This window comes from Podarcis bocagei (assembly GCF_964188305.1).
Source record: "Podarcis bocagei genome assembly, chromosome: 14".
Taxonomy (NCBI): domain Eukaryota; kingdom Metazoa; phylum Chordata; class Lepidosauria; order Squamata; family Lacertidae; genus Podarcis; species Podarcis bocagei.
Genome location: NC_138139.1, coordinates 32,151,217 through 32,175,774, shown reverse-complemented (window position 1 = coordinate 32,175,774; position 24,558 = coordinate 32,151,217). Strand labels below are relative to the sequence as shown.

The 24,558-nt window shown below is 49.0% G+C and overlaps 1 protein-coding gene across 1 annotated transcript in view; it reads left to right on the top strand.

Moving 5' to 3' along the window:
- The window catches only part of RAB26 (RAB26, member RAS oncogene family), a 113,072-nt gene that overhangs the window by 68,130 nt on the left and 20,384 nt on the right, over nt 1-24,558 (top strand). The window contains exons 3-4 of the mRNA XM_081170937.1: nt 19,238-19,279; nt 21,255-21,321. Coding sequence (XP_081027063.1) covers nt 19,238-19,279; nt 21,255-21,321 — 109 coding nt within the window. The remainder of the gene's footprint in view (nt 1-19,237; nt 19,280-21,254; nt 21,322-24,558) is intronic.

Genomic DNA, 24,558 nt, shown 5'->3' with positions numbered 1-24,558 from the left:
TGTTCTCAGGATGCTTGAGGATTTCTTTATAATTTTGAGGGGGGAGGGTCTGTGGTTTGAGGATGCACCTTATTGTTGTGGGGTGGGCGACAGTGAGGTGTGTGTTTGGCTTCCTGGTAAACTCTGCAATGTCCCTGCCTACTCACCCTTCCTGATCTGGAAAAGCCCCATGGGAGAGAGAGATGTTTTCTGCCTGTGGCCTGTGCTTTAGTTGAGCAGCCAGGAAATCTGCACTCCAGACCCCTGGTGAGATGATTTGTTTGTGCATTGTAAGAAAAGCCCCTTACAAACACCTCAAAAGGAAAGTCAGCATGTTGCAAAAGCCAGCATGTTCTGAGTGCAGATAAGTATATCTGGATGCTATCCCTTGATTGTGCTGCTTGTGGTTCATTCCAGAGGAGCGATGGATGAATTTGTCAATTTCAGCTTATCATTTTTTTTCAACCTTAAATTCAGCTCCCCACATTTTCATGCTGGTGAAAGCATTTCTCCTAACAAAGTTCTGACCAACGTGCATAGTTTTGCAAGCAGTTTTCCCTGAAATAATTCATTTTTGCATGTTTTTTTCACCATCATACATATTTTTAATACACCCATTGCCCTAATATTGCATGTTTGCACACAGTGGTTAGTTCATTCATTGGGGGACTGTGTTGCAAAATGTGAAGTGTGGGTTATCAAGGAGAGCTGAGTTTCGGCTGGTTTGGGAAGTGTGGATGAGGTAGCTTCTCATTAAAATGCAAACGAACTCAATCCTCTCCGTCCTCCCTCCTCCCAGTGGCTTCTGTCACAGCCAGCTGTGGGCTGCTGTGGCGCACAAAGGAGCTGTATTTATGATGCTCTTGCTGGAGGGAGCAGGTGTGCAAAGCGCCCCCCCCCTTGCTTCTTTCCGGCGCTATCTCTCCAGCACCTGAGGGGCCGCCTTTTCTATTCTTGGCCAAATTGCTACAGAGATAGTTAGTATGTGACTTTTTCCTCATGCACTTTCATTCAAAGCAACAATGGGAGAGATTATCTGAAATGGAACGGGAGAGAGGAGGGTTTGGGCTCCATCAGCGCGCGAGTTAAAGCATAAAGAGTGCTCTCTGCCACTTTGGAGGAGGGTGCCGGGGACCAAACTGATTGCAGACGGCAAAGATGCTTCTTCCTGCCTCCTACTCAGCCACCTTTAATGATGCCCCAAATGCACCACTTCTCCTTCCTTGCTTTTGTGCAGCCTCAGATTGCCGGTCCTTCGGTAACTTTCTCTGCTCTTAAGAAAGTTCAGCGTGTGACTCAGGAATTAATAGCAAGCCTTCCGTGAATTGCAAGGGAGGGGAGCAGCTTCGTTAATTAAACCAACATAGTTTGAAAGGGCAGAGATGTCATAATTAGTGTTAACCAGCCTGAACGATAGCATCAGACGGATCTGCTTGATATGTAAAAGTCTGTAATTTCAAATCTCTCTCTCCCTCCTTACTCTTAATGTGTTCTATCTCAACGTTATGGTGCTTGACTTTGTCCTTGAACACCTTCAAGTCAGGATGAACTTACTGTCTCCTTCTTTGGAGGCTTTTAAGCAGAGTTTGGAGGGCCATCTATCATGTATGATCTAGTTGAGATTCCTGCATTGTAGGGGGTTGGAATAAATGGCCCTTGGTTTCCCTTCCAATTCTACAGTTCTATGATGCAGAGAAAGTTCTCCAAGTGAACAGACCCTCCTCGTTCTACATCTGACTCTCTTTTAATGGATTTCACCCTGAAGGTGCAACAGTGGCACTGAAGGCTCAAAGACAGGCAGTGATCAAAAGCCTTCCCAAAGCAGGGAAGCTAACTGAACAGGAGTTTCCAATGCAGTTGGAATCTAGGGGATTTGGGTAAATGATACTCCAGGAAAGGTTGGCTGCCTTTTGCACATCCGCTGCATAAATTGGTACAGAATTTAGCAAGCAAACAGTGCAATCTTAACCATGTCTATACTCGGAATTATGTCCAGGTGAATTCAATGGGTTTTACTCTAGGAAAAGTAAGGTTAGGATTGCAGCCTAACTGTATCATTATTATTTTTTAACTGCTCAAGTTTCTAGCCTTTAGGACATACAGACTTTAAAACACATGAACAGTGCATTGTGAAATTTGGGGCATCATAATGTGGCTGAGCAGCATCCCCAGTGCTCCAGGTGGGACAGAGCAATGTAGCTGCCTCCCACCCCCAATGGCTACTGGAAACAGAAGGTACATATTTGCATAATCCCAATCTTGGAATCTTACTTTTCTAGGCTCAGAGTCCAAGTCACTTTGATTTGATTGAAGCATCATAGTGTGATTTCAAGCATCTGATTTGAACAGCTCTGATCTGAAGCATCACAGTGTGAGACGCTCTGCACAAAATCATAGAATTGTAGGGTTGGATGGAGCCCCTCAGGGGGTCATCTAGCATAACCCCCCTGCAATGCAAGAATCACAGCTAAAGATTCTCTGACAGGTGGCCATCCAAGCTCTGTTTAAAAACCTCCAAAGGAGGAGCATCCACCACCTTCTGAGGGAGTCCATCCTGCAGTCAAACAGCTCTTACCATCAGAAAGTTCTTCCTCATATTTTGCACAACACCGTGATTTTGTTGAAGCCGAGAGTCTGTTCTGTCCATGTCTGCAGGGTAGGGAATTGAACTTGTATCCCTTGCTGTCGAAATCCAGACATTGTTGCATTTATCCTGCATTTAAACCCAGGCACTGTTGCATTTATCCTGCATTTAACCACCATCTGGTTATTACCTCCTCCCACATGCAGTTTGTTCTCTGCCACCTTTGCTTGCACTCTCTGTCCTGTGAAATCTTATCTGCCTTTCACTCTTCCAGCGCTCCCTAAAATGTTCCTAATGCGGCAGCTGCGTTCTCCATGTCTCCGATGGAGCTGCACCTTAAGGCAGCCATTTCCACGCAACACGGATGAGGGCCCTTCGGAGCCCTCTGCGCGCGCGCGCACACACACACACACACACACTGCCAGACTGTGTAGAACTGCGATCTGTGCCTCTTCTGAGGAACGAAGAAACCGCCAGGGGTTGGGGTTGGGTTTGACTTGACGGTTCCGCTCTTCCCAGGCTGGCTCCTGCAAGAAGCGTTTGCAAGTCAGAGCTGTCTGCATGGGGATCTGTATTGGCAGATGTGTGAGGAGACAAGCGAAAGCAGCAACACACAGGGAGTGCTAAGGAATAGGCAGTGTGCCAAGATAAATTCTCTCCATTGCAGAACAGAGCAGCTAATCAGCACCTGCCGCCAACACCGGGTCCTTCTCTTTCCTCACCTACCAAAGAAGTGGTTGTGTGGGAAAGGGAGGGGCTTTGGGGCTGCCAAACAGCCACAGGAGAAGAGCTATAGTTTCAAATTGGATGGGGGAACCATGCATTGCAGCGGGGTTGGACTAGATGACCCTTGGGGATCCCTTCTAACTCTATGATTCTGTGATCCTATGACAAGCTGCCTTAGGCAGAGTTCAGTCCATTATTCCATCTTGGGTGGCACTGTCTGCACTGGCTTGGCAGTGCAGCTCTCCAGTGTTGCAGGCAGCAAGCTTGATAAGGTTCTAGTCCTCATGGTTCTGAATGAAGGGCTGGTTTACAAAGGAAGCTGCTTTGTACAGTGGTGCCTCGCAAGACGAAATTAATTCGTTCCGCGAGTTTTGTCGTCTTGTGATTTTTTTCGTCTTGCGAAGCACGGTGTCAGAAAAGTCAAAAATCACCAAAGTCTTCAAAAACCTCAAAAAAGGCTACCACACCGCGTGCTATGAGTTGCTCCTCGAAGTCAAGTCGCAACTGTATTAACGGTGTTAAGACAAAGGAAACAAACTTGCAAGACGTTTCCGTCTTGCGAAGCAAGCCCATAGAGAAAATCGTCTTGCGAAGCAGCTCAAAAAACAAAAAACCCTTTCGTCTTGCGAGTTTTCCATCTTGCGAGGCATTTGTCTTGCGAGGTACCACTGTACCAACTCAGACTCTTGGTCCGTCTTGCACAGTGAAGGCAACACTGACCGGCAGTGGCTCTCTAGGGTAAGGTTACCAGATTTTTTTCAATGAATCCAGGGACACTTCTCAACTTCAATGGATTTTGTATGGAGACTGATCTGTAAATCCGGGGACTATCCGCGGGAAATGGGGACGTCTGGTAATCTTACTTTGGGCAGGGGGCATTCGAAGGCTTTCGTAGACATGCCAGGCATCGAACCTAGTGGGCAAGAGGGGCTAGCGCAGAATAACTGCCCCATGGGTCAGAGTCATGGGCAACCGCATGGATTCTTCCAATGAGGAAGCAAAGCAAAGGTTAGACATGCAGCGGTTCTCAACCTGTGGGTCCCCAGATGTTGTTGGACTACAACTCCTATCATCCCTGAGCTCTGGCCTTGCTAGCTAGGGGTGATGGGAGTTGTAGTTTCACAACATCTGGGGACCCACAGGTTGAGAAAGGCTGGGTTAGAGTGTTGGACTTAGACCTGGAGACCAGGGTTCAAATCCCTGCTCTGTCATGAAGCTCAGTGAGTTACCTTGGGCCAGCCATTTACTCCCTGCCTAACTGGCGCTGTGTGTTAAACCACAGAGCCTAGGACTTGCCGATCAGAAGGTCGGCGGTTTGAATCCCCATGACGGGGTGAGCTCCCGTTGCTCGGTCCCTGCTCCTGCCAACCTAGCAGTTCAAAAGCACATCAAAGTGCAAGTAGATAAATAGGTACCGCTCCTGCGGGAAGGTAAATGGCATTTCCATGCGCTGCTCTGGTTCGTCAGAAGCAGCTTAGTCATGCTGGCCACATGACCTGGAAGCTGTATGTCGGCTCCCTCGGCCAATAAAGCGAGATGAGCGCCGCAACCCCAGAGTCGGTCACGACTGGACCTAATGGTCAGGGGTCCCTTTACCTTTACCTAACCTACCTCACAGGGTTATTGTGGGGATTAAATGAGATCAGGGGAGAACCATGTCCCACCATGTCCCACCATCTTGAGCAGCTTGGAGGAAAGGTGGGATATAAATAAAGCAAGCAAACAAACAAACAAAAACAAACAAGTAAAGGATACAACTGTCAATAGGGGAGCAGGCTCATTTACCTACCTCCCAAATGAGAAAATGTGTGCCTGTCCATCTTGCCTTATATCTCAGGTTCTGCAAATGCTAGAGATGTGCTCTTTTAAAAAAAAAGAAAGCTGGGGATCTGGCAATTCATCTGGGCTGCGGCTGGGATTGTTGCCTCCCCCCCAACTCCTATGGATGCCCATGTTCAGAGCCGCCCATCTCACCCTCAGACATCCTTCATGACAACCAAAAGTCTGCTGCTAGAAGGGACTACCAGATTTGGCCTCCTGGCTGGGCTGTTTTCTGCTACAACAGGTCTCATCCAGCCGCAGCCTCTGCACTGACCTTCAACGCTCTCCTGGTGGAGCATCTCTCCAAGGTTCTCTTGCATTCTCGCTCCCCCAGATTTTGCTTTCTTTCTTACTTTCTTCCACCACCACCTTTCCCAATACTGTGATTCATTCTCTTTCTCCCTGTTCAGACAGTTGGGTTTTTTGTAAAGGTATTTTTAAACCTCTTAAATCATCATTTCCCCTCCAGCAGACGGTGTAAATTTAGCCTGTTGCCTCACTGCTGCTGCTTCTCCTCCTCATCTTCTCTCCTTTGTGAAGGCTTGGGGTGTTTTTTTTCATGGGGGGGGGGATAAGGAGAAGGGTCCTGGCCAGATCCTTTGGGAAAGAATGGAATCTGAATTCCTGACCTATCAATCAAGAAAAATCAATCTATTAGCAGGGCGGCTATCTGCTGCTTGCACACAAAACCGATCTTCTAAAAGAACTTTCTGTTTTTTAAAAGCCGGTTTGGGGATAGGGCCATTGGTAGAGCATCTGTCTTGCAAGCTGAACATCCCAGGTTTGGTCTGCAAAAACATCTCCAGGTAAGGCTGGAGTGTGAGACCCTGGAGAACTACTGCCAGGCAACATAGACAACACTGCTAATGTTCTGGAGTTGTGGGCTTTTATGTCCTGTTTTTGTAGCTCTGTGATGCAAAAGTGCCTCTCCAGATGGCAATGTTTCGGTGACATTGGGGAAGCATTGCAGGACAACTGATAAAATGGAATGAAGTGCTGACAATCCAGGTATAAATCCAGGACTGATGCGCCAATATTGTGTTGACGACACGTTGTAGAAGACACCCCCAACCCACCACACAGCCAGGGCCCTGTGTAACAACACTTTTTGATTTGTTTTCATGTTGCACCAAAAAGATCCCAATCTGTTTGTGCATGCTGAGCTTGCTTGATCCTTGGACGGCGTATAATAGAAAAGAGGGACGAGCCAGCACTGGATTTCTTTGAAATAAATTGGCAAGGGTTGATTTTTGTCTCCTGTTTGTTCTGGCTTTGAATCCAAAATGTCACCATGTTCTTGACTTCATTGGCACTCAACAGCTCCTGGAGACATTTCCTGGCTCAAAGAATGACTCTTTCACAATTGTTTGGGGCCGCCTTCATTTGTCCATTCCAGTAATGCACTACCTTCCCTCTCCTTGCCTCCCACTTCGCTGGTATTTTCCCATTAGCTCTTTCTACCCTGCACTGTTCTTTTAATAGAATCATAGAGTTGGAGGGGACCATAAGGGTCATCTAGTCCAGCCCCCTGCAGTGCTGGAATCTCAGCTAAAGAATCCCTGATAGTTGGCCTTCCAACCTCTGTATAAAAACATCCAGTGAAGGAGAGTCCACCATCTTCCAAGGCGGTCCATTCCACTGTTGAACAGCTCTTACTGTCAGGAAGTTCTTCCTGATGTTTAGCCAGAATCTCATTGTTTTGGGTCCTCCAATCTGAAGCAGCAGAAAACAGGCTTGCTCCATCTTACACTTGACAGCCCTTCAGCTATTTGAAGATGGCTCTCATGTCACTTATTAGACTTCTCTTCTCCAGGCTAAGCACCTCCAACTCCCTCAACTGTTCCTCATAAGGCTTGGTTTCTAGACCCTTGATCATCCTGGTCGCCCTTCTCTGCACACATTCCAGCTTGTGAATATCCTTCTTAAACTCTGGTGCCCAGAACTGGACACAGAACTCCAGGTGGGGTCTGACCAAGGCAGAATAGAGTGGGACTGTTGCTTCCCCTGATCAAGATGCTAGACTTCTGTACCAATACTTCTTTTGCTGGGCATTCACATGACTGCAAATGAGGAAAGTATCTATAGCAATTCAGTGGAGCAGAGAATGTGAGGGTATTTGTGCATGGCAAAATTGAAGAGATTTAGCACACACTTCCTCTTCCCAGGGTTCCTTGGGAACTATAGTTCTGAGAGACTGGAGGGCAATATTTATAACTCAGCCTCCAGTTCCCAGGATGCTTTGGGTGGTATGTAATCAGTCTTCCCCAACCTGGTGTCCTTTAGAAGGTTTGGACAACAACTCCCATCAGTTCCAACAATATGTTTTTTAGCACATTATTGATATCCGGCCCTACCATTAGCCAGAAAGAGTCAACTGCTTCAGTTGATGGGGGCCTTTGGCAGCAACCCTATGGCCATTTCTCCTGAGGAGCGCCTCCTGTTCCCCTCTGTTGGAGGACAAGTGTGTGTGCCCAACAGCCTCTACTGCTGTCCCACTGACAGTGTTGAAGTAAGATTCAGATGGCTTTTGTATTCAGAATGGGGTGGGGTGGGGCACCATCTTGGTTTTGCTCCAGGCAGAGAAACATATTGGGCCAGCCCTGGCAGCATATGTGTTAATTGACTCACCTGTGCACCAGGAGCAGGGCTTTTGTGAATTACTGCTGTTAATTGTGTCATTATTATCACCAACTTTCCTTCTTTGCATTTGATTTCCTTCTGACCTCACTGTTCACAATCCTGCTCCCACCCCAGCAAAAAAAGCAAAAAGCAACATGCCATGTGAATATATACTTTCCTTGCCTCTGATGAAGTGAGTCATCATTTGCAAAATCTTTATGCCCACAATAAATTTGCTAGCTTTGAGGTGGCCTCAAGACCCTCTGTTGTTGATGTTTTGCTGTCGACAGTAGGGGACTCAGATGATTGAAACAACCGCCCCTCTGGAAATAATGCCGGAGGCCGCTCTCAGCTATTTAGACTCAGGTTGCTGAAGGCTCTGTTTGTTTGATCAATTGTATAGGCAAGACCAGAAGGCAGCAGAGATACTGAAGTGTTGGTGTAACCTGCCGCTGAGTGCCTCTTCCAATCAGGATAAGAGCCACTGTAGCTCAGTGCTAGAGCACCTGCTTTGTATGCAAAAAACCCTGAGTTCAATCCTCAACAGCATCTCCAGGTATAGTCAGGAAGAAGTCTGGCCTAGAATCCTGGAAAACTGCTGCCTGTCATTGTTGACAATACTGAGATAGATGGACTCTGTTATAAGGCAGCTTATAAGGTAAAGGTGACCCCTGACCATTAGGTCCAGTCGTGACTCTGGGGTTGCGGTGCTCATCTCACTTTACTGGTCGAGGGAGCCGGCGTACAGCTTCCGGGTCATGTGGCCAGCATGACTGAGCTGCTTCTGGCGAACCAGAGCAGCGCACGGAAATGCCATTAACCTTCCCGCCGGAGTGGTACCTATTTATCTACTTGCACTTTGACGTGCTTTCGAACTGCTAGGTTGGCAGGAGCTGGGACCAAGCAACGGGAGCTCACCCCGTCGCAGAGATTCGAACCGCCGACCTTCTGATCGGCAAGTCCTAGCCTCTGTGGTTTAACCCACAGTGCCACCTGCATCCCAAGGCAGCTTATATTCCTATTCAAATCAGCTTTTAACTCAAAATCATGAAGGCTGGAAGCTTCATTTGCGAAGAAGGGGATGTAGCTCAGTGGTAGATCATGCAGAAGGTCTCAGGTTCAATCCACAGCATCTCCAAGTAGAACTGAGAATGTGCTCTGTCTGATATGCTAGAGAGCTGCTGCCAGTCAATGAAGGCAATACAGAGCTAGATGAACCAAGGGCAAGGCAGTCACCTGCGTTCTCCCCCACCTGAAGCCTCTCAACAGCTGTTGGTTTATTTCAGGAGGTGAGGGGTCTTCTCTCCCCTCCCCTCCTCCCAAGGTCATTTATATTCTGCAAGCAACTTCACTGCCTCCAAGAGCATCAGTACGATTCATTTCGAGGTTGGGTGCTCTGATTGAAAGGTGCTGCTGCCACATGCTTGTTATCAGAGACAAGCTCCCTTAGAGGGAGCAGCGAGATGAGGGAAAGAGGGCTGCGCAAGGTTCTGTGCGAGTGGAGATGGGTTGATGCTCAGCAGAAGCATGTCATGTAGGAGTCCAACAACTCTGTTCAGTCTCAAATGCCCATCTGCCTCTTCCCCCTGACCCCCACTTCTCCCCCAAAATAAAATAAAAATGCTCTTAGTTTGAGAGCAGTTGGAAACGCTAGTTTGCGGTAAGAGATGAAGGCATCTGCAGGCAGAGTTGCTTGTTGAGAACAGAAGAAGTAGCCAGGTTGGGTTGAATTGCTCCCCCAGGACAAGGATAAGTACCCAAGAAGAGCCTGCTGGATCAGGCCAGTGGCCCATCTAGTTCAGCATCCTGTTCCCAGATGCCTCAGTGGGAAAGCCACAAGCAGGATTCGAGCACAAGTGCATTTTCCTAGTGTGGTGCAGTGGTTAAGAGGGGTAGACTCGTAATCTGGTGAACCGGGTTCGCGTCTCCGCTCCTCCACATGCAGCTGCTGGGTGACCTTGGGCCACTCACACTTCTCTGAAGTCTCTCAGCCCCACTCACCTCACAGAGTGTTTGTTGTGGGGGAGGAAGGGAAAGGAGAATGTTAGCTGCCTTGAGACTCCTTTGGGTAGTGATAAAGAGGGATATCAAATCCAGACTCTTCTTCTCCTCCTCCTGTGGTTTCAGCAGCTGGCATTGTAAAGCATCACTGCCTTCAACTATGGAGGCAGAGCACAGCCATGGTGGCTCGTAGCCCTCAGGAGCCTCCATCTCCATGAGGAGGCTGTAAAAAGAACTTGTGCCTTTCAAGTGGGCAGAGAAACCGATCTTCTGAAGTGAGAATGGGGGCAAGACACCTGTCTGGTTCCACCAGTTGGGTTCCCTGCTTTTCGCTCCACCAGTCGCCAAAGGCATCCCTCTTCGCTGGTCTAAGAGCAACAGAAGCCACTCAGTTGCCTGGAGAAAGGACCACTTGTACTCAGTTGCCTGGAGAAAGGACCACTTGTAGCAGTTGGGCAGGTTAATTGGTTTGATGGGCCTGCACCTAAGTCCAGCTGCATGGCACCTCCAAGACTAGCGACTAGGGGAGGGGGATGTCTTCTCTGCTCCCATGCTCACCAGAGTGTGGCTTTTCAATCATAATTTGTGAATGGTGGTTCTTTCCCTTAACTAAAGCAGGAGAAGGTTCCCTGGTGATAATGAAATCCCTTGGAAATCCTTCTCTCCCCACGCCCAAAACCCATTGTCTTGTACTTTGCTAGAGACAGCCTGTCCCTGAGCTTAGAGGTGTTGAAGGAGGTGCAAATTACCCACTGCAAGCAGAACAGGGCAGAACTTCCTGTAACTGTTGAAGGTTTTTGCAAAGGACAAAATACAGCCTAATTGTTACTCAAAGAAAGGGGGAGGTTCGTTCTTGTTTCCTAGAGAGGTAGATTAGGGCATGTGTAAAGGTGTGACAGTTGAAGCAGGCCTGATTGAGGCACTGGTACGCCTGGCCATCTGTTGAGACTGTGGCACACTGTCATAGAATTGTAGAGTTGGAAGGGATGCCAAGGGTCATCTAGTCCAACCCCCTGCAATGCAGGAATCCTTGACCAGTGGCCATCCAAACTCTGCTTAGAAACCTCCCAAGGAGCTCAACGCAGCATTCTCCTCCACCTCCCCGTTTTATCCTCACAACAACCCTGCGAGGTACGTCAGATTGGGAGATTGTGACTGGCTGAAGGTCACATCAATGACCAATGGTCTCCCAGGCCCTGGTCCAGGGGTAGGCAACCTAAGGCTTGTGGGCCAGATGCGGCCCAATCGCCTTCTCAATCAGGCCTGCGGACGGTCCAGGAATCAGCGTGTTTTTACATGAGTAGAATGTGTCCTTTTATTTAAAATGCACCTCTGGGTTATTTGTGGGGCCTGCCTGGTGTTTTTATATGAGTAGAATGTGTGCTTTTATTTAAAATGCATCTCTGGGGTATTTGTGGGGCATAGGAATTCGTTCACCCCCCCCCAAAACAGTCCAGCCCACCACATGGTTTGAGGGACAGTGGACCGTCCCATGACTGAAAAAGGTTGCTGACCCCTGCTCTAGTCTGGCACTGACTGCTAAACCAGACTGGCTTCCTTGTGGTGTCTTGAAGAGCAGGGAACAGCTAAGGGGAGTCCACAGATGAGTGGAGAAGCCACTGATCAGGACCCTGGACAGTTCATTGGCACAGACTCTCCAGAGAGAGAGAGATCTGTTGCCTCAGCAGTGCGCTGTGGGCTTATCCACACTTTCCCTCTGCTTTTTCCAGACACGGTTTGCGATTTAAAGCTCTGTGTTGGCACCCTCTTTTTGTTTTGCTCCAGAGCTTTCACCACAAAACCCCACTTTTTAAAGCCATATCTGAGCAAACATCCACCCACAGAAAACCCAAATGGATGTTTTCTCCAATTCAGCTTTAAAGAGCAGGTTTTCATGGGGAAAACTTGGGGTAAAGCAAAACAAAAACAGCCATTTGGACATGGAGCATTAAAGCCCTGACCTGTGCCTGGAAAGAGTGGAGCAAAAGGTAAGTGTGGATAAGCCCCTAATGGGGCTGACTGTCGTGGTTGAGCTACAGTCCTCTTTTGCCTCAGGGCTTACATAAACCTGGAGCTCTCATCTTGCAGTTCTCTCAGAAAACCATTGTTTGTTTTCAGAAGTGGGAGCCCTTCTCTCCGGCTGGCATTGTTAGGACATGAATCTCACTTGATCCCTAATGAAAGCAAATCCGTGGAGGGGATAAGCCGTGCTGTCGACACGGGTAATGAACTTGAGGCCTTGCTTTTCTCTGCAAAGCAAACTCATTTATTCCTTGCATTGACTGAGGCGCCAGCTTGGATTGCAGGTCGTAATTGATGGACGGTCAGAGGCAGGCTGGTGAGGATTGTCTGAGATGCCAATATCCATTCCAGTGCAGATTCTGATAAAGCCTGATGCATAAAGATGGGTATGCTTAATAAAGAAAAAAAAGAGCATTTGATCTTGCTGCCACTTGCTAAGCTGCTAATGGAGGCAAGAGCTGGTTGAATGAATTTTTGATAAAGGGTGCAGCCCTTTCATTGGAGCAAAATGGATATGGGGTTGGAAAACAGACTGGTGACCAGGGCTCTGGGGGTGATGTGTAGTGGTTAGAGCATCAGACTAGATCCTAGGAGACCAGGGTTCAAATCCCCACTCAGCCATGAAGCTCAGTGGGTGACCTTGGGCCAATTAGCCTAACCTACCTCACAGGGTTGTTGTGAGCACAAAATGGAGGAAGAGATTTATCTTGGGATCTTTGAGGAAAGGTGGGATATAATTGTAATACAGTGGTACCTCTGGATAGGTACGGGATCCATTCTGGAGCCCCGTTCACATCCTGAAGTAAATGTAAGACGCAAATGCGTGTCTGTGCATGTGCGGATCGCGTTTCGGCACTTCAGCGCATGCGCGTGACTTCATTTTGAGCGTCTGCGCATGCACGAGCGGCAAAACCCGGAAGTAACACACTCTGTGGAGCGCAACTCGAAAATACTTAACTTGAAGCTACTTTAACCCGAGGTATGACAGTAAATAAATAACAAAGTGAGGTTATTTACACTATATCATCTTAGCTGTTCTGACTTTTCTTTAAAAACATGTTTCTTGATCCAGATTATTGATCCCCCCATGGGATTCTTGTGGCATATATGTGCTAAATGTTTAATCCAGTTATCAACCCTCTTTCAACCAAGAGTCCTTAGCAGGAATGTAAGAAAGCACTGTTTTGCTCATCTGTTCTGTATTTGGTAAACACTGCAACGTTTCTGTTCCATTGCAGTCCACCTTCCACTCAAACATCGTAACTTACATAACTAAGTAAGTTGCTATGTAAGCTACATTGTCATTACCTAATTCCATCCCATTCATTTCAGTGCAGAGAAAGTCTATGCAGATGAGGGGAAAATGTAATCAATTACCATATTTTTCGCTCTATTGGACGCACCGGACCACAGGACGCACCTAGTTTTTAGAGGGGGAAATCAAGGAAAAAAATATTATCCCCACCCCAGCCCCAAAGAGCAACGGACAGGCTGCATGCAGCCTGTCCACTTCTCCCAGAGCTTCTCGGGGCTGCAGGGTAAGCCCGGGTTTCCCCCCCCCCCCAGCCCCAAAGAGCAAAGAAGCCAAGACAGTGCACGGGATCCATAGCCGCGCAACCTCTCCAGCCAGGAGCTAAACCTCTCCAGTGCAGCTAAAGAAGACAAGGCAGCAAGCGCGATCCATCCCGCTCACTGCCTTGGCTTCTTCTTTAGCCTTGCACAGCATCTTTAGTCTTGTGCAACGGGATGGATTGCGCCTGCTGTCCACCGGGGCTGGACTAGATGACTCCTGGGGTTCCCTTCCAACCCTGCAATTCTATGACCTCGGAAGGTGTTTGGGGTCTCCACCACTGGAGGCTTTTAAGCAGCGGTTGGGGGACCATCTGCCTGGCGTTCTTTAGCTGTGATTCCTACATTGTGAGGGGGCTGGGCTAGATGACCCTTGGGTGGCCCTCCCAACTCTATACAGTCCTACAGTTCTGCGGCAGGAGATCCACAGCCACTTCACACAATGCCCACTCCCAATTTTCATCTGAGAGACATGTGTCTCTCAGTACCCCCCCTACCTGCCACACTTCCCCCACCCCACTTAAGCTGAGGGAATTTCTGCCCAGAGAAACTCCCAGCAATCAAGGAGGAGGAATCCGCTGCAGCCGTGAGCAGCGGAGGATCCATGGTCCCCTTCCTTCTCTCCTCCGTAGTTGCTTTGAAGCAGGAAAGTGGGAGAGGAGCTGCTTACATGAGTGTAAGCTGCTCCCCTCCCACATTGCCGCTTCAAAGCAATCACGGAGGAGGGAATCTGCTGAAGCCTAGAGCAGCGGAGGATCCATGGTCCCCTTCCTTCCCTCCTCCGTGGTTGCTTTGAAGGAGGAAAGTGGGAGAGGAGCTGCTTACACAAGTGTAAGCTGCTCCCCTCCCACTTTGCTGCTTCAAAGGGAGCCCGGGAGGAGGGAATCTGCTGCAGCCTCGAGCAGCGAAGAGGATCCATGGGTCCCCTCTTTCCCTCCTCCGTGGTTGCTTTGAAGCAGGAAAGTGGGAGAGGAGCTGCTTACACGAGTGTAAACTGCCCCCCTCCCACATTGCTGCTTCAAAGCAATCACGGAGGAGGGAATCCGCTGAAGCCTCCAGCAGCGGGGGATCCATGGTCCCCTTCCTTCCCTCCTCCGTGGTTGCTTTGAAGGAGGAAAGTGGGAGAGGAGCTGCTTACACGAGTGTAAACTGCCCCCCTCCCACATTGCTGCTTCAAAGCAATCATGGAGGAGGGAATCCGCTGAAGCCTCCAGCAGCGGAGGATCCATGGTCCCCTTCCTTCCCTCCTCCGTGGTTGCTTTGAAGGAGGAAAGTGGGAGAGGAGCTGCTTAAACAAGTGTAAGCTGCTCCCCTCCCACTTTGCTGCTTCAAAGGGAGCCCGGGAGGAGGGAATCTGCTGCAGCCTCGAGCAGCGAAGAGGATCCATGGGTCCCCTCTTTCCCTCCTCCGTGGTTGCTTTGAAGCAGGAAAGTGGGAGAGGAGCTGCTCCCACATTGCCGCTTCAAAGGGAGCCCGGGAGGAGGGAATCTGCTGCAGCTTCCCCCAACTCCCGCAGAAGCCGCCCGCTCTTTAAAGGGGCTGCGCGGCTTCTCCTGGCTTTTCTGGGAGGTGGGGGGATTCCCCCACCTCGTAGAAAAGCCTGCAGGAGCCGCGCAGCCTTTAAAGAGGGTGCCGCTCTTGGGGGCTTTTCCCCCAGGAGGGAGAAGGGACTGCTGCAGCCAGTCAGTCCCTTTTCCCTCCTAGAGAAAAGCCCGCAAGAGCGCACGAAGCTTGCGTGCGGCTCTTGAGGGCTTTTCCCGCCTGCCTCCCCCCTGCATTCACTCCATAGGACGCACACACATTTTCCCTTGCTTTTTAGGAGGGAAAAAGTGTGTCCTATGGTGCGAAAAATACGGTACATTTGCAGACTGAAACTGACAATAACAGTGAAAACATACTTGCTGGATTGATTGATTTCCATACTAGATGTGAGACGAATAAGTGAACGTGGGCAAATTTTGCTCTCATTTCCCGTTTCATTGGATGTCACTTACATCCCTAATTCTTAGGCACTCTGGTGCTGTGACAGGACTAAGGGCCTCTAATGAAGAGGTCCTGGCATCCTCAGAAAACTCCAATTCCTGTAGTAGCTTGAGGAACCTACGGCATTGAAACCTGTTTTGCAACCGGTTTAAGATACATTGTGCTGCCATTGTCATTTGAGCAAAGGACTACAGCTCCCATCAGTCGCAGCCTGCACATCTGTTGAGTTTCATGGTGGCAGCGGCAGTGGGGGAGGTAGGTGTTTGGCAGAGGGAGTGGCATTTTGAAGGGAGACACAGGCATTCAGGGAGTTAGTTCCAGGCATACAGGGTAGGAAGGTTGAAACAGGGGTGCCTTTTGAGGAAATGGGGGAGTTTGGGACGGTGGATCCTGCTGGAACCAGGAAAGCAAAGTTTGCAGGCATGGATGTGTCATGATAAAACAAGGCTGTGTGTGTGTGTGTGTGTGTGTGTGTGTGTGTGTGTTGGATTTGAAGGGCAGGGCAATGAGGCTGTGCTGACTGGCAAGCTGGTTCGGGGCTTAAGGAGGGCACCATGAAACCAGCTCAAAATCCTGGGCTAAAGTAACCAATACAGTGGTACAGTATCTCGGGTTAAGTTCTTAATTCGTTCCGGAGGTCCATTCTTAACCTGAAACTGTTCTTAACCTGAAGCACCACTTTAGCTAATGAGGCCTCCTGCTGCCGCCGCACCGCTAGAGCATGATTTCTGTTCTCATCATGAAGCAAAGTTCTTAACCCGAGGTACTATTTCTGGGTTAGCAGAGTCTGTAACCTGAAGCGTATGTAACCTGAAGCGTCTGTAACCAGAGGTACCACTGTACTGTATCAAGAGAAGCTGAATTCTGCAGCTCTGTGAATTAGGAAAACAACACAGAATCCTTGACCTGGTTCCAATAAATCCTTCATAGCCTCCCCACACGCAGGCCGACTTCTGAGAGTTTATCAAGCTGCTAGGGAAACATTAGCACCAGAAACTTGATTTTCTGAGTGGGGTAGGGGGAGCAGAGATACTTGCGCAGCTGAGCTCTTTGATGGCTTTTTGGAGTTTGCGCATGGGACGTTACGGCTTCTATCTCGCGCCTGATGTGCTTGCTGCTGGTGTGTGCCTCTCCCCTTCTTCCTCCCCCTGTTAGATCTCTTCAGCGTGCTCAGCCCCTGCATGGGGAAGGTTAGCGCTTTGCTTTTGTGAAGCTGGCTGCCTCTTGGCTCCACTCTCTCTGGGATGGTGGCTTTGGAGCCCGAGATGAGAGCTTTGTAGCTCTCGTTCTGGAAGTTCCTTCCTCGCGGAGTCTCAGTCAAAGCCGATGCAAATCTTCCTAAAGCAATGATGCTCACAGATTCACAGAAGGGCTGGAAGCTGACGTGATGGAGATGGCAGGCAGCCCAGTTTTGCTACCAAAAATCTGTACTGAGTCTTGAGGTTCAGTTCTTGGCATTTCCAGGTAGGGCTAGGAAAGACCCCTATTTAAAACCCAGCAGCAGAGCCGCCTCTGGTCAGTGCAGACAAAGCTGAGCTAGATGGACCAGTGGCCTGACTCAGTACAAACCAGCTTCCTATGATTCTGTTTCAGGCAGCTGAATAACAAAACCATGAGGACTAGAATCTTAGCTGAGTGGTAGAGTGTCTGCTTTGCAAGCAAAACATCCCAAGTTCAATCCCCAGAATCTCCAAATAAGACTGGGAATATCGCTTGTCTGAATGTATGAGAGTAACCACTGCCAGTGGTGTTTTTGCCTGACCTGTTTCCTGTAATTGTGTGCTAATCTTCTGGCAAGAACAGCTGATATCCCTTTTTAATGCCTATTGTTCCAAGCTTTTAATCTTGCTTCACGGTCGATTTTATTGCCTAGTAAACTCTGTAAATGCTGGAGGGAATCTGGGAACATACATAATGTTTCTCTGATGATAAATGACCGGATTTGCAATGTTTAGAAAATGCATAATGCAGCCAGGGGACCCCAAAATGGGGAAACCTTGTCTTCCATGAGATGTGGGACTCAATCCCTCAGGAGGCAGTGATGGCTCCCAACCTAGAGGGCTTTAAAAGAGGATTGGGCCTTGCAGGGGGCTGGGCTCCATAACCCTTGGGGTCCCTTCCAACTCTGTGATTCTATGATTTCTATCTTTCTATGTTCCCTTTGCGGATATGCGTACCCTTTAACATCGGCCTTTGTTCTCTTGAGACTTTGACATGGCTTTGAATTAACTTCTAAGGCTGGCCTATCCCAGGAGGGAGACTTTGATGTCTGTAGTCTCTTCTCTCGCCTAGCAGGGACGGATTGTCTGCAAAGAGTTTGCTGTGTCAGCTTCTGCATTTGATGGCAAAGTGTTGCAAGGAGCATGGTGAATGAGATGCTTGAGTGTGCAAGAACTAGGGAGGTGGGCAGGTAGGTTGGGGGGGTGTCCAGTGGCATAGCGTGGGGGGTCAGGGGGGGCCGGCTGCACCGGGCGCAACATCTGGTGGTTAGGGTTAGGGGGTGCAAATCCACGGGTTAGGGGGCGCAAATCCACGGGTTAGGGGGCGCAAATTACTTGCCTTGCCCCGGGTGCTGACAACCCACGCTACGCCACTGGTGGGGTCCCAGCTGGGTTTAAAGTTCAGCATCTGCCAACAACCAGCATCTGTTTGCTGGTGCCCAATACTTCAGGACTGGATTACTTCAAGGCACCATTTGTGGGGCTTCCCTTGCACTTGATCCAGAAACTATAATTGGTGAAGAGAGATCTTTGCTCAGAGATTTGCACTGAAAGCTGATTTGCTATTGGGCCAAGTTCAAGGTGTTACTATTAGTATGTAAAGCCCTTAACAACCTGGGGACCACTTTACTTGCGAGATCGCCTTACCCCATAAATGCCCACTCTACTCCTTTGAATTGTAGAACTGGCATTGCTACAGGTGCCGCTTAACGCCCATTCTGGATTTGTAAGAAATAGCTATTTTAGTGCAGCAGCACCTGCACTTTGGAACTCCCTGCCTATTGATAATAGGCAGGTGTCTTCACTGCACTCTTTTCAGCACCTGCTAAAACTATTTTTGTTTAGGCAAGCCTACCTAGATGTTTAATGGGACACGGGTGGCGCTGTGGGTTAAACCACAGAGCCTAGGACTTGCCGAACAGAAGGTCAGCAGTTCGAATCCCCGTGGCGGGGTGAGCTCCTGTTGTTCGGTCCCTGCTCCTGCCAACCTAGCAGTTCAAAAGCACATCAAAGTGCAAGTAGATAAATAGGTACCACTCGGGCGGGAAGGTAAACGGCGTTTCCGTGTGCTGCTCTGGTTCCCCAGAAGCGGCTTAGTCATGCTGGCCACATGACCCAGAAGCTGTACGCCGGCTCCCTTGGCCATTAAAGCGAAATGAGCACCACAACCCCAGAGTCGGCCACAACTGGACCTAATGGTCAGGTGTCCCTTTACCTAGATGTTTAGAAAGTTAATGTGAGTTTTAATCTTTTCTTTTTTTCTTTTTTAGCTTTGAGGGCTTTTTAAAAAACAACTGTCAAGCAGTGTATAAATTGTATGAGATTTAAAAATAAATTGGGACCAGCAGCAGGCAGGGAGCCAACAGAAAGTGGTACCAGGGCTTATGACAATCAGAATCAGAGCTCATTAATTTTTGTCTCCCTCCACCTTCCTTTTGAGTTCTACAAGGGCAACACTGAGATGGAGGAAGAGGAGGAAGGTGGCAAGCTGCCCCCACCCCTAGGCAAGGAAGGCAAGCAGGTGTGGGTTGGCTGTAGACAGACTGAAATTGGTGGGACAGTGCTCTGTTCACCCTAGGTGACTAGCCTCCACTGGGCATCAGAAGTATTTGTAATCCAGCTTCGTAGGTTATTTGGCTGGCCAAAACCTGATGTCAATGGTGGCTCACGTCACACATGGATTAATTCACTTCTTTCCCCTCCTGTCTTCCAGAATAAAGTCTTGAATGTGGATGGCGTAAAAGTGAAGTTGCAGGTAAGGCAAACTGTGTCTGTTCTGAGCTCAGGGTGCTTCTGATATGTTTAGGGGGTGTGTGCCAGGATAACTCTTTCCATGAGCAAAGCCCTTGTCATGTGTTGGGCTCCCAGTACCCTGCTACACAACTGTTAAATAGTGGAATTTAATGGAATAATCCTCTAGCAGCTGAGTGTGAAGAGAGGTGTCATATTTAAAGAGAAGCCCTACCCAGGCACATTTTTCACCCACAGGGTGATTCCAGTCTCACACCTTGCATGGTTTTCACATCCTGCTTGCAGCGTTTCCAGAAGAGGCATCTGGGTGGCCATTGCTGGGCAAGATGGGTCATTGGCCTGATCCAGCTTCCAGGCTCTTCTGAAGAACATAAGGAACTCCCTGCCTGTTGATATCAAGCAGGTGCCTTCACTGTATTTTTTTTGGCACCTGCTAGAACATTCTTGTTTAGACAAGCCTGCCCAGATGGTCAGAAAGTTGTTGTGAATTTTAACCTGATTTAGTATTTTAACTTTGTGTACATTTTAAAGTATTGTAGTGATTTTTAAAAATTGTTTTATCTGCTTTGAGGATTCCCCACCCCACCCCAGTAAAGCAGTTTATAAATTTTATGAAATACAAAATAAAAAGAACAGCCTGCTGGCTCCGACCAGCAGCCCATCTAGTCCAGCCTCCTGTTCTCAAAGCAGCCACCCAGATGCCCCAATGGGGAATGCACAAACAGGACCACCCCCAGCAGAAGAGCGCTTTCCCTTCCTGCTGTTTCCAGCAACTGGCTTTTAGAAATAGCAGACGGTGGATGTAAAACATAGCTATCACTGCTAGTAGAAATGGTCCTCAGCTGTTACATGCTCTTTATTATGACTGGCTGCAAACAAACATATTTCCATTATTTGCTGATGCTCATGCTACAATGCAGCCCCCTGAGGCATCAGGGTGCTGTGCTGTTAGAAGTCTTCCGCTACCTCCTTTCTCCTTCTGCTCACACTTACTTGGGTCCCTTCTAGTGACGCTGAAAACCCACCAAGTCCTGCCACGTAGTCATGATCAGTTGGGGGTATACCGTAATACAGCACCAACAGTTCCACAGGTAGCAGTTTGTCGCCACCTGTCTCCATCTTCAGAAGGGGCTTAGGGAATGTGCAAAATGGTGGGGTTTTTTTTAGTACCGATGGGACTGGTGGCATTGGCAATCCTCTCCCCACACAACAGAGGAAGATGGTTCACCCTGTGAAAATGCCTTTAGTCCATTAAAGGCAGATAAATCTAATTATGAGGGTGCCCTTCTGGCTGGTTGTCGGATGGATTTTCTCATTTAAGGATGCACCGTAAGCTCTTCGTCAAGTAAATGGGAACGGCTTCAGAATGCTGCCAGGCTGAGGAATGGCACGGCCCGTTTTGAAGAGGCATTACTCATGTCACCTTTTGCCTATAATTATCTTTATCAACATCTCTCTGCGGGCTGAGAAAATTAATCATGTTTCAGATTGATGGGGCCCCTTCAGTTCCTTGTTAGGAAGGACACCTTCCACCAAGGGCGGGGGCGGGGGAGCTGCCTTGGTGACCGTGGAGAGAGGAGCTCGGTTTCCTGCTTCTTTTCAGAAAGGACAACTTTAGATTTCTGCTCAACAATTTCCAAAGCAGTGTGTCAAGGGCAGCCTATAGTTTGAAGCCTGCGGAGACATCCTGGGGAAACAGAGGCTCTGTGGGCAGGTGGTTCCCGTAAAGATCCATTAAAGGCAAGTCCATTAAAGGTCTGGACTCAACCCTCAGAATTTTAGAAACCCCAACAAACAAGCTGAAAAAGGGAAATGTCACTTCCTACCAACCAGGTGTTTTCAGCAAGAGAAGAATGAATCTACCCTCTCTCCCCGCCTCCCTGACTGACTTGGGGCATTGACGTATGGGATGGAAGGAAGGAGATGATGTGTGTTACGAGTTGGCCTCTTGTGACTTCATTGCTTGTTGATGTTTTCAGATCTGGGACACGGCCGGCCAAGAGAGGTTCCGCAGTGTCACACATGCCTATTACCGAGACGCCCATGGTAGGAACCTCTAAGCGTTTCTTGCTTTCTGATTGAAACTCAGTTTGAGTGGGACAAGTTAGAAGAGAGAAACTGTTGTCAGCCTGGGGCTCCATCCATTGGTCTTCTGCTTTGATTTTCAGGTTGGAAGCAGGGCAGAAAGGTGGTACAGAAAGTTTGCCAAAATGCTTCTCCATCCTGGCAGAGCAAGTGGAAAGCAAGGGGAAAGTTGCTGTTGTTGTTCTTATTATTATAATCATTATTAGCTGCATTTGTATCCCACCTTTTTTCTCCAAGGAGCTCAAGGTGACGAACATGGTTTCCCCTCTCCTCATTTAATTCCCAAAACAACCTTCAAGGTAGCTTACGCTGAGAGGCAATGAGTGGCCCAAGGTCAACCAGTTAACTTCATTTGTGGTTGAGTGGGGATTTGAACCCTGGTCTCCCGAGTCCAATTCCAACACTAACCACTACACCACACTGTCCCTTACCTGGCATTTGGTCACAGTCTTCAAAGGGGATGGAATTTGCCACATTGGCTCAGAGTTTCCAACATCAAAGAGCCATTACCTCTCCTCCCCGGCCTCACTTGTGACTTTGCAGAGAGTGGCATTTTGCAAAAGGCAAGAGAAAAAGGAATGCCACTCACTTCTTGCAGAGGAAGATCAAGGAGCTAAATGGTGGGATATTTGGCGGGCATGGGGTGGAATTGGATTGATCCGACCCAATTTTTCAAGCTAGGCTCTTCCTTTCCTTGCATGCTTTGAACTTGCACAGAATTCCAAACAGGGAAAGCGACAGCATGAAAAGCCCCCTTTGCCTTGTCAAGGGCTGCCAGCAGATGCTGGCAAGCGCTGCTCCCTCTTCAGATTGCTGCTCTCCCAGCCCTCTAAAGTCAGGCAGGCAGCCCCATGAAGTGCCTTGAAGTCTCTGCCTAGCTCATTAGCAAGGAGGAAACTTTCCCACTGGAAGCCTTCAAAGGAAGCCTTCAAAGGTCTGCAGGAAACAGAGGTTTTTTAAAATGGGGGTGGGTGGGGGAAGGTGCACAGAACAAGGGAGGTGGGGCAAATTAGTGTCCTACTCCAGATTAAGTGGGTTGTCTCCCACTTCCCTCTGCTGAACAGGCAATGTCACGACCCCAGCAGCAACCAGGATACTGAGTTGGAGGCAACAGTGTCCTCGGCTAAGGAAGTGACCAGCTTCCTGGGTCTGAGCCTGATGTGGCATGGTTTTTAGAGTGTTGGAGTAGGACCTAGGAGGCCAGGGTTCAAATCCCAGCTCAGCCATGAAACCCATTGGGTGACCTTGGACTAGTCACCGTCTCGCAGCTTAACCTACCTCACAGGGTTGTTGTGAGGAAGAGAACCATGTGTGCCACCTTGAGCTCCTTAGAGGAATGTGATAAATCATCATCATCAGATGACTACTGAACTTGAGGCTGGCAGCAGGAGGCCACTGAACCAGCTGCCATGGCAACCAGGCCCATAGAACTATGGCCAAGATCCTTTCCCCTGGCACAGTGTGCCTCTGGCAAGACCTCACCAGTCCAAGCAGCGCAGGCTTGTGCACCACCAGTAGGGAGGCCAGGAGGAGGTCCTGCCTTCAGGCCAGAGAGTTGACCCTTTAAGAGACTCCAGAAGGGGTGGGATAGAGGCAAAGGCTCAAAAGTGCTCCATTCACCTAGTCAGAGCTCTCAAGGATATCTCCCCAGGCCTACAACAAACAACTGTCTGCCTGCTTTCTGAGCTCATCTGTGGAACCAGGGCAGGGCAGATGAGGGTCCCACTGCAACTGCTTCTCCCTCCTGCTGCCCACACACTCTCCACCCAGTAGAAAGAGCACCATGAGAGGAAAGCTGGCCTGGAGGTTGTTTTGCAATCCCAAACAGCTGGAGTCAGGTGTAGATCAGCAATAAAACCATAAGGCACCCAATGTCAGTGAACTCGTTATTCAAAGAAGCAAAACAACTCATGCCTAGTGGTCACAGCAACCCTCCCCAGTCTTGATCAAAAGAGGCAGTTGCGAGGACTGAAGGTCCCTGCCTTACCATCGCTCTCTAAGGTTCTTCCTCAGCAGCCTAAGGCTCCGTCGTCTTGTCTCTCTTTGCTCTTCCCTCTTCATTCCTCTGCAGGTTCTAGGAGACTAGCGGGGAGCTGGTTGCAGCAGGAGGGGGAGACTCCCTGGGTTCTTCAGCAGCCTGCCTCATCTCTGTCTCATGGTCCACTTCCTCTCCTGCCATAGCATCTCCCTGCTCACTAAACCCTGTTGCCTCTTCTCCTTCCGACACCTCCTCCTCCTCCCAGTCTGCCCTCTCTTCTCCCTCTGACCACTTGTCATTGTCCCACCGCTAATCCCCTGGCTCTGAGCCTTCTTCCCCTGGGGGTTCCCCTGCTGGTGCCTCCCACCACTCCTTTGCAATTCAGCCAGTCCATGACACCAGCTCTGCCAAAATGGGACACCCAAGAAGGCATTGAGACAACTCCAGAAATCCTTGCAGCAGTCCCACCTGGGTGTGTCCAGGGCCCCTTCTGATTGCAGCTGCTTTGCTGATACTGCTGGACATGGGAGCGCCCCCCGACACCCCATCTACTAGTCTTGCAAAGCTGAGGGGTCAGAGGGCAAGGGGTGTGTATGTGTGGAAGCCTCTTCCAGGCCAGTTTCCACTCGCCAACTAAAGTGTTGCCCGTGAATTAAAGACCACAGGAAGGAGGCCTGCCGGGACTCAGCTGTTTCCCAAACGCTTGTTGTTAAAACTTCAGTAGTAAAAAATTTAGAGCTCTCTCAGAGAATCAGTTAGTGGTTTCTCAAGTGGAAAGGGAGCTCGTTAAGTGAAAGTGATTAAAATGCTGATGAGAAGGAAAAAAATGCAGAAGCAGGAAGAGAGAATTTCTCACCACGGGGACCCTGGAGGTATGAGGAGTTGGGGTGGCTCTGGGTTGCACTCGCTCAAACCCTAGAAGCTCAAACCCTAGAATCGTAGAATTGGAAGGGACCTCCAAAGGTCAAGTAGTCCAACCCCCTGCAATCACAGCTCAAAAAGCCCTGATGGATGGCCAGCCAACCTCTGTTTAAATATCTCCAGTGAAGCTGAGACCACAAAATCCACAGGCTAGATTTTGCATTTGTTGTGTGGCAGAGAGGTGTGTGTCTGTGTTATTTGTATCTGCACCACAGGGGTCCATAAACCACCATTATTTGAACAGAATCAAATTTTCCCACTCCTCAAAAGCACCTTCCTTTTCAGTGGCATCCTATATT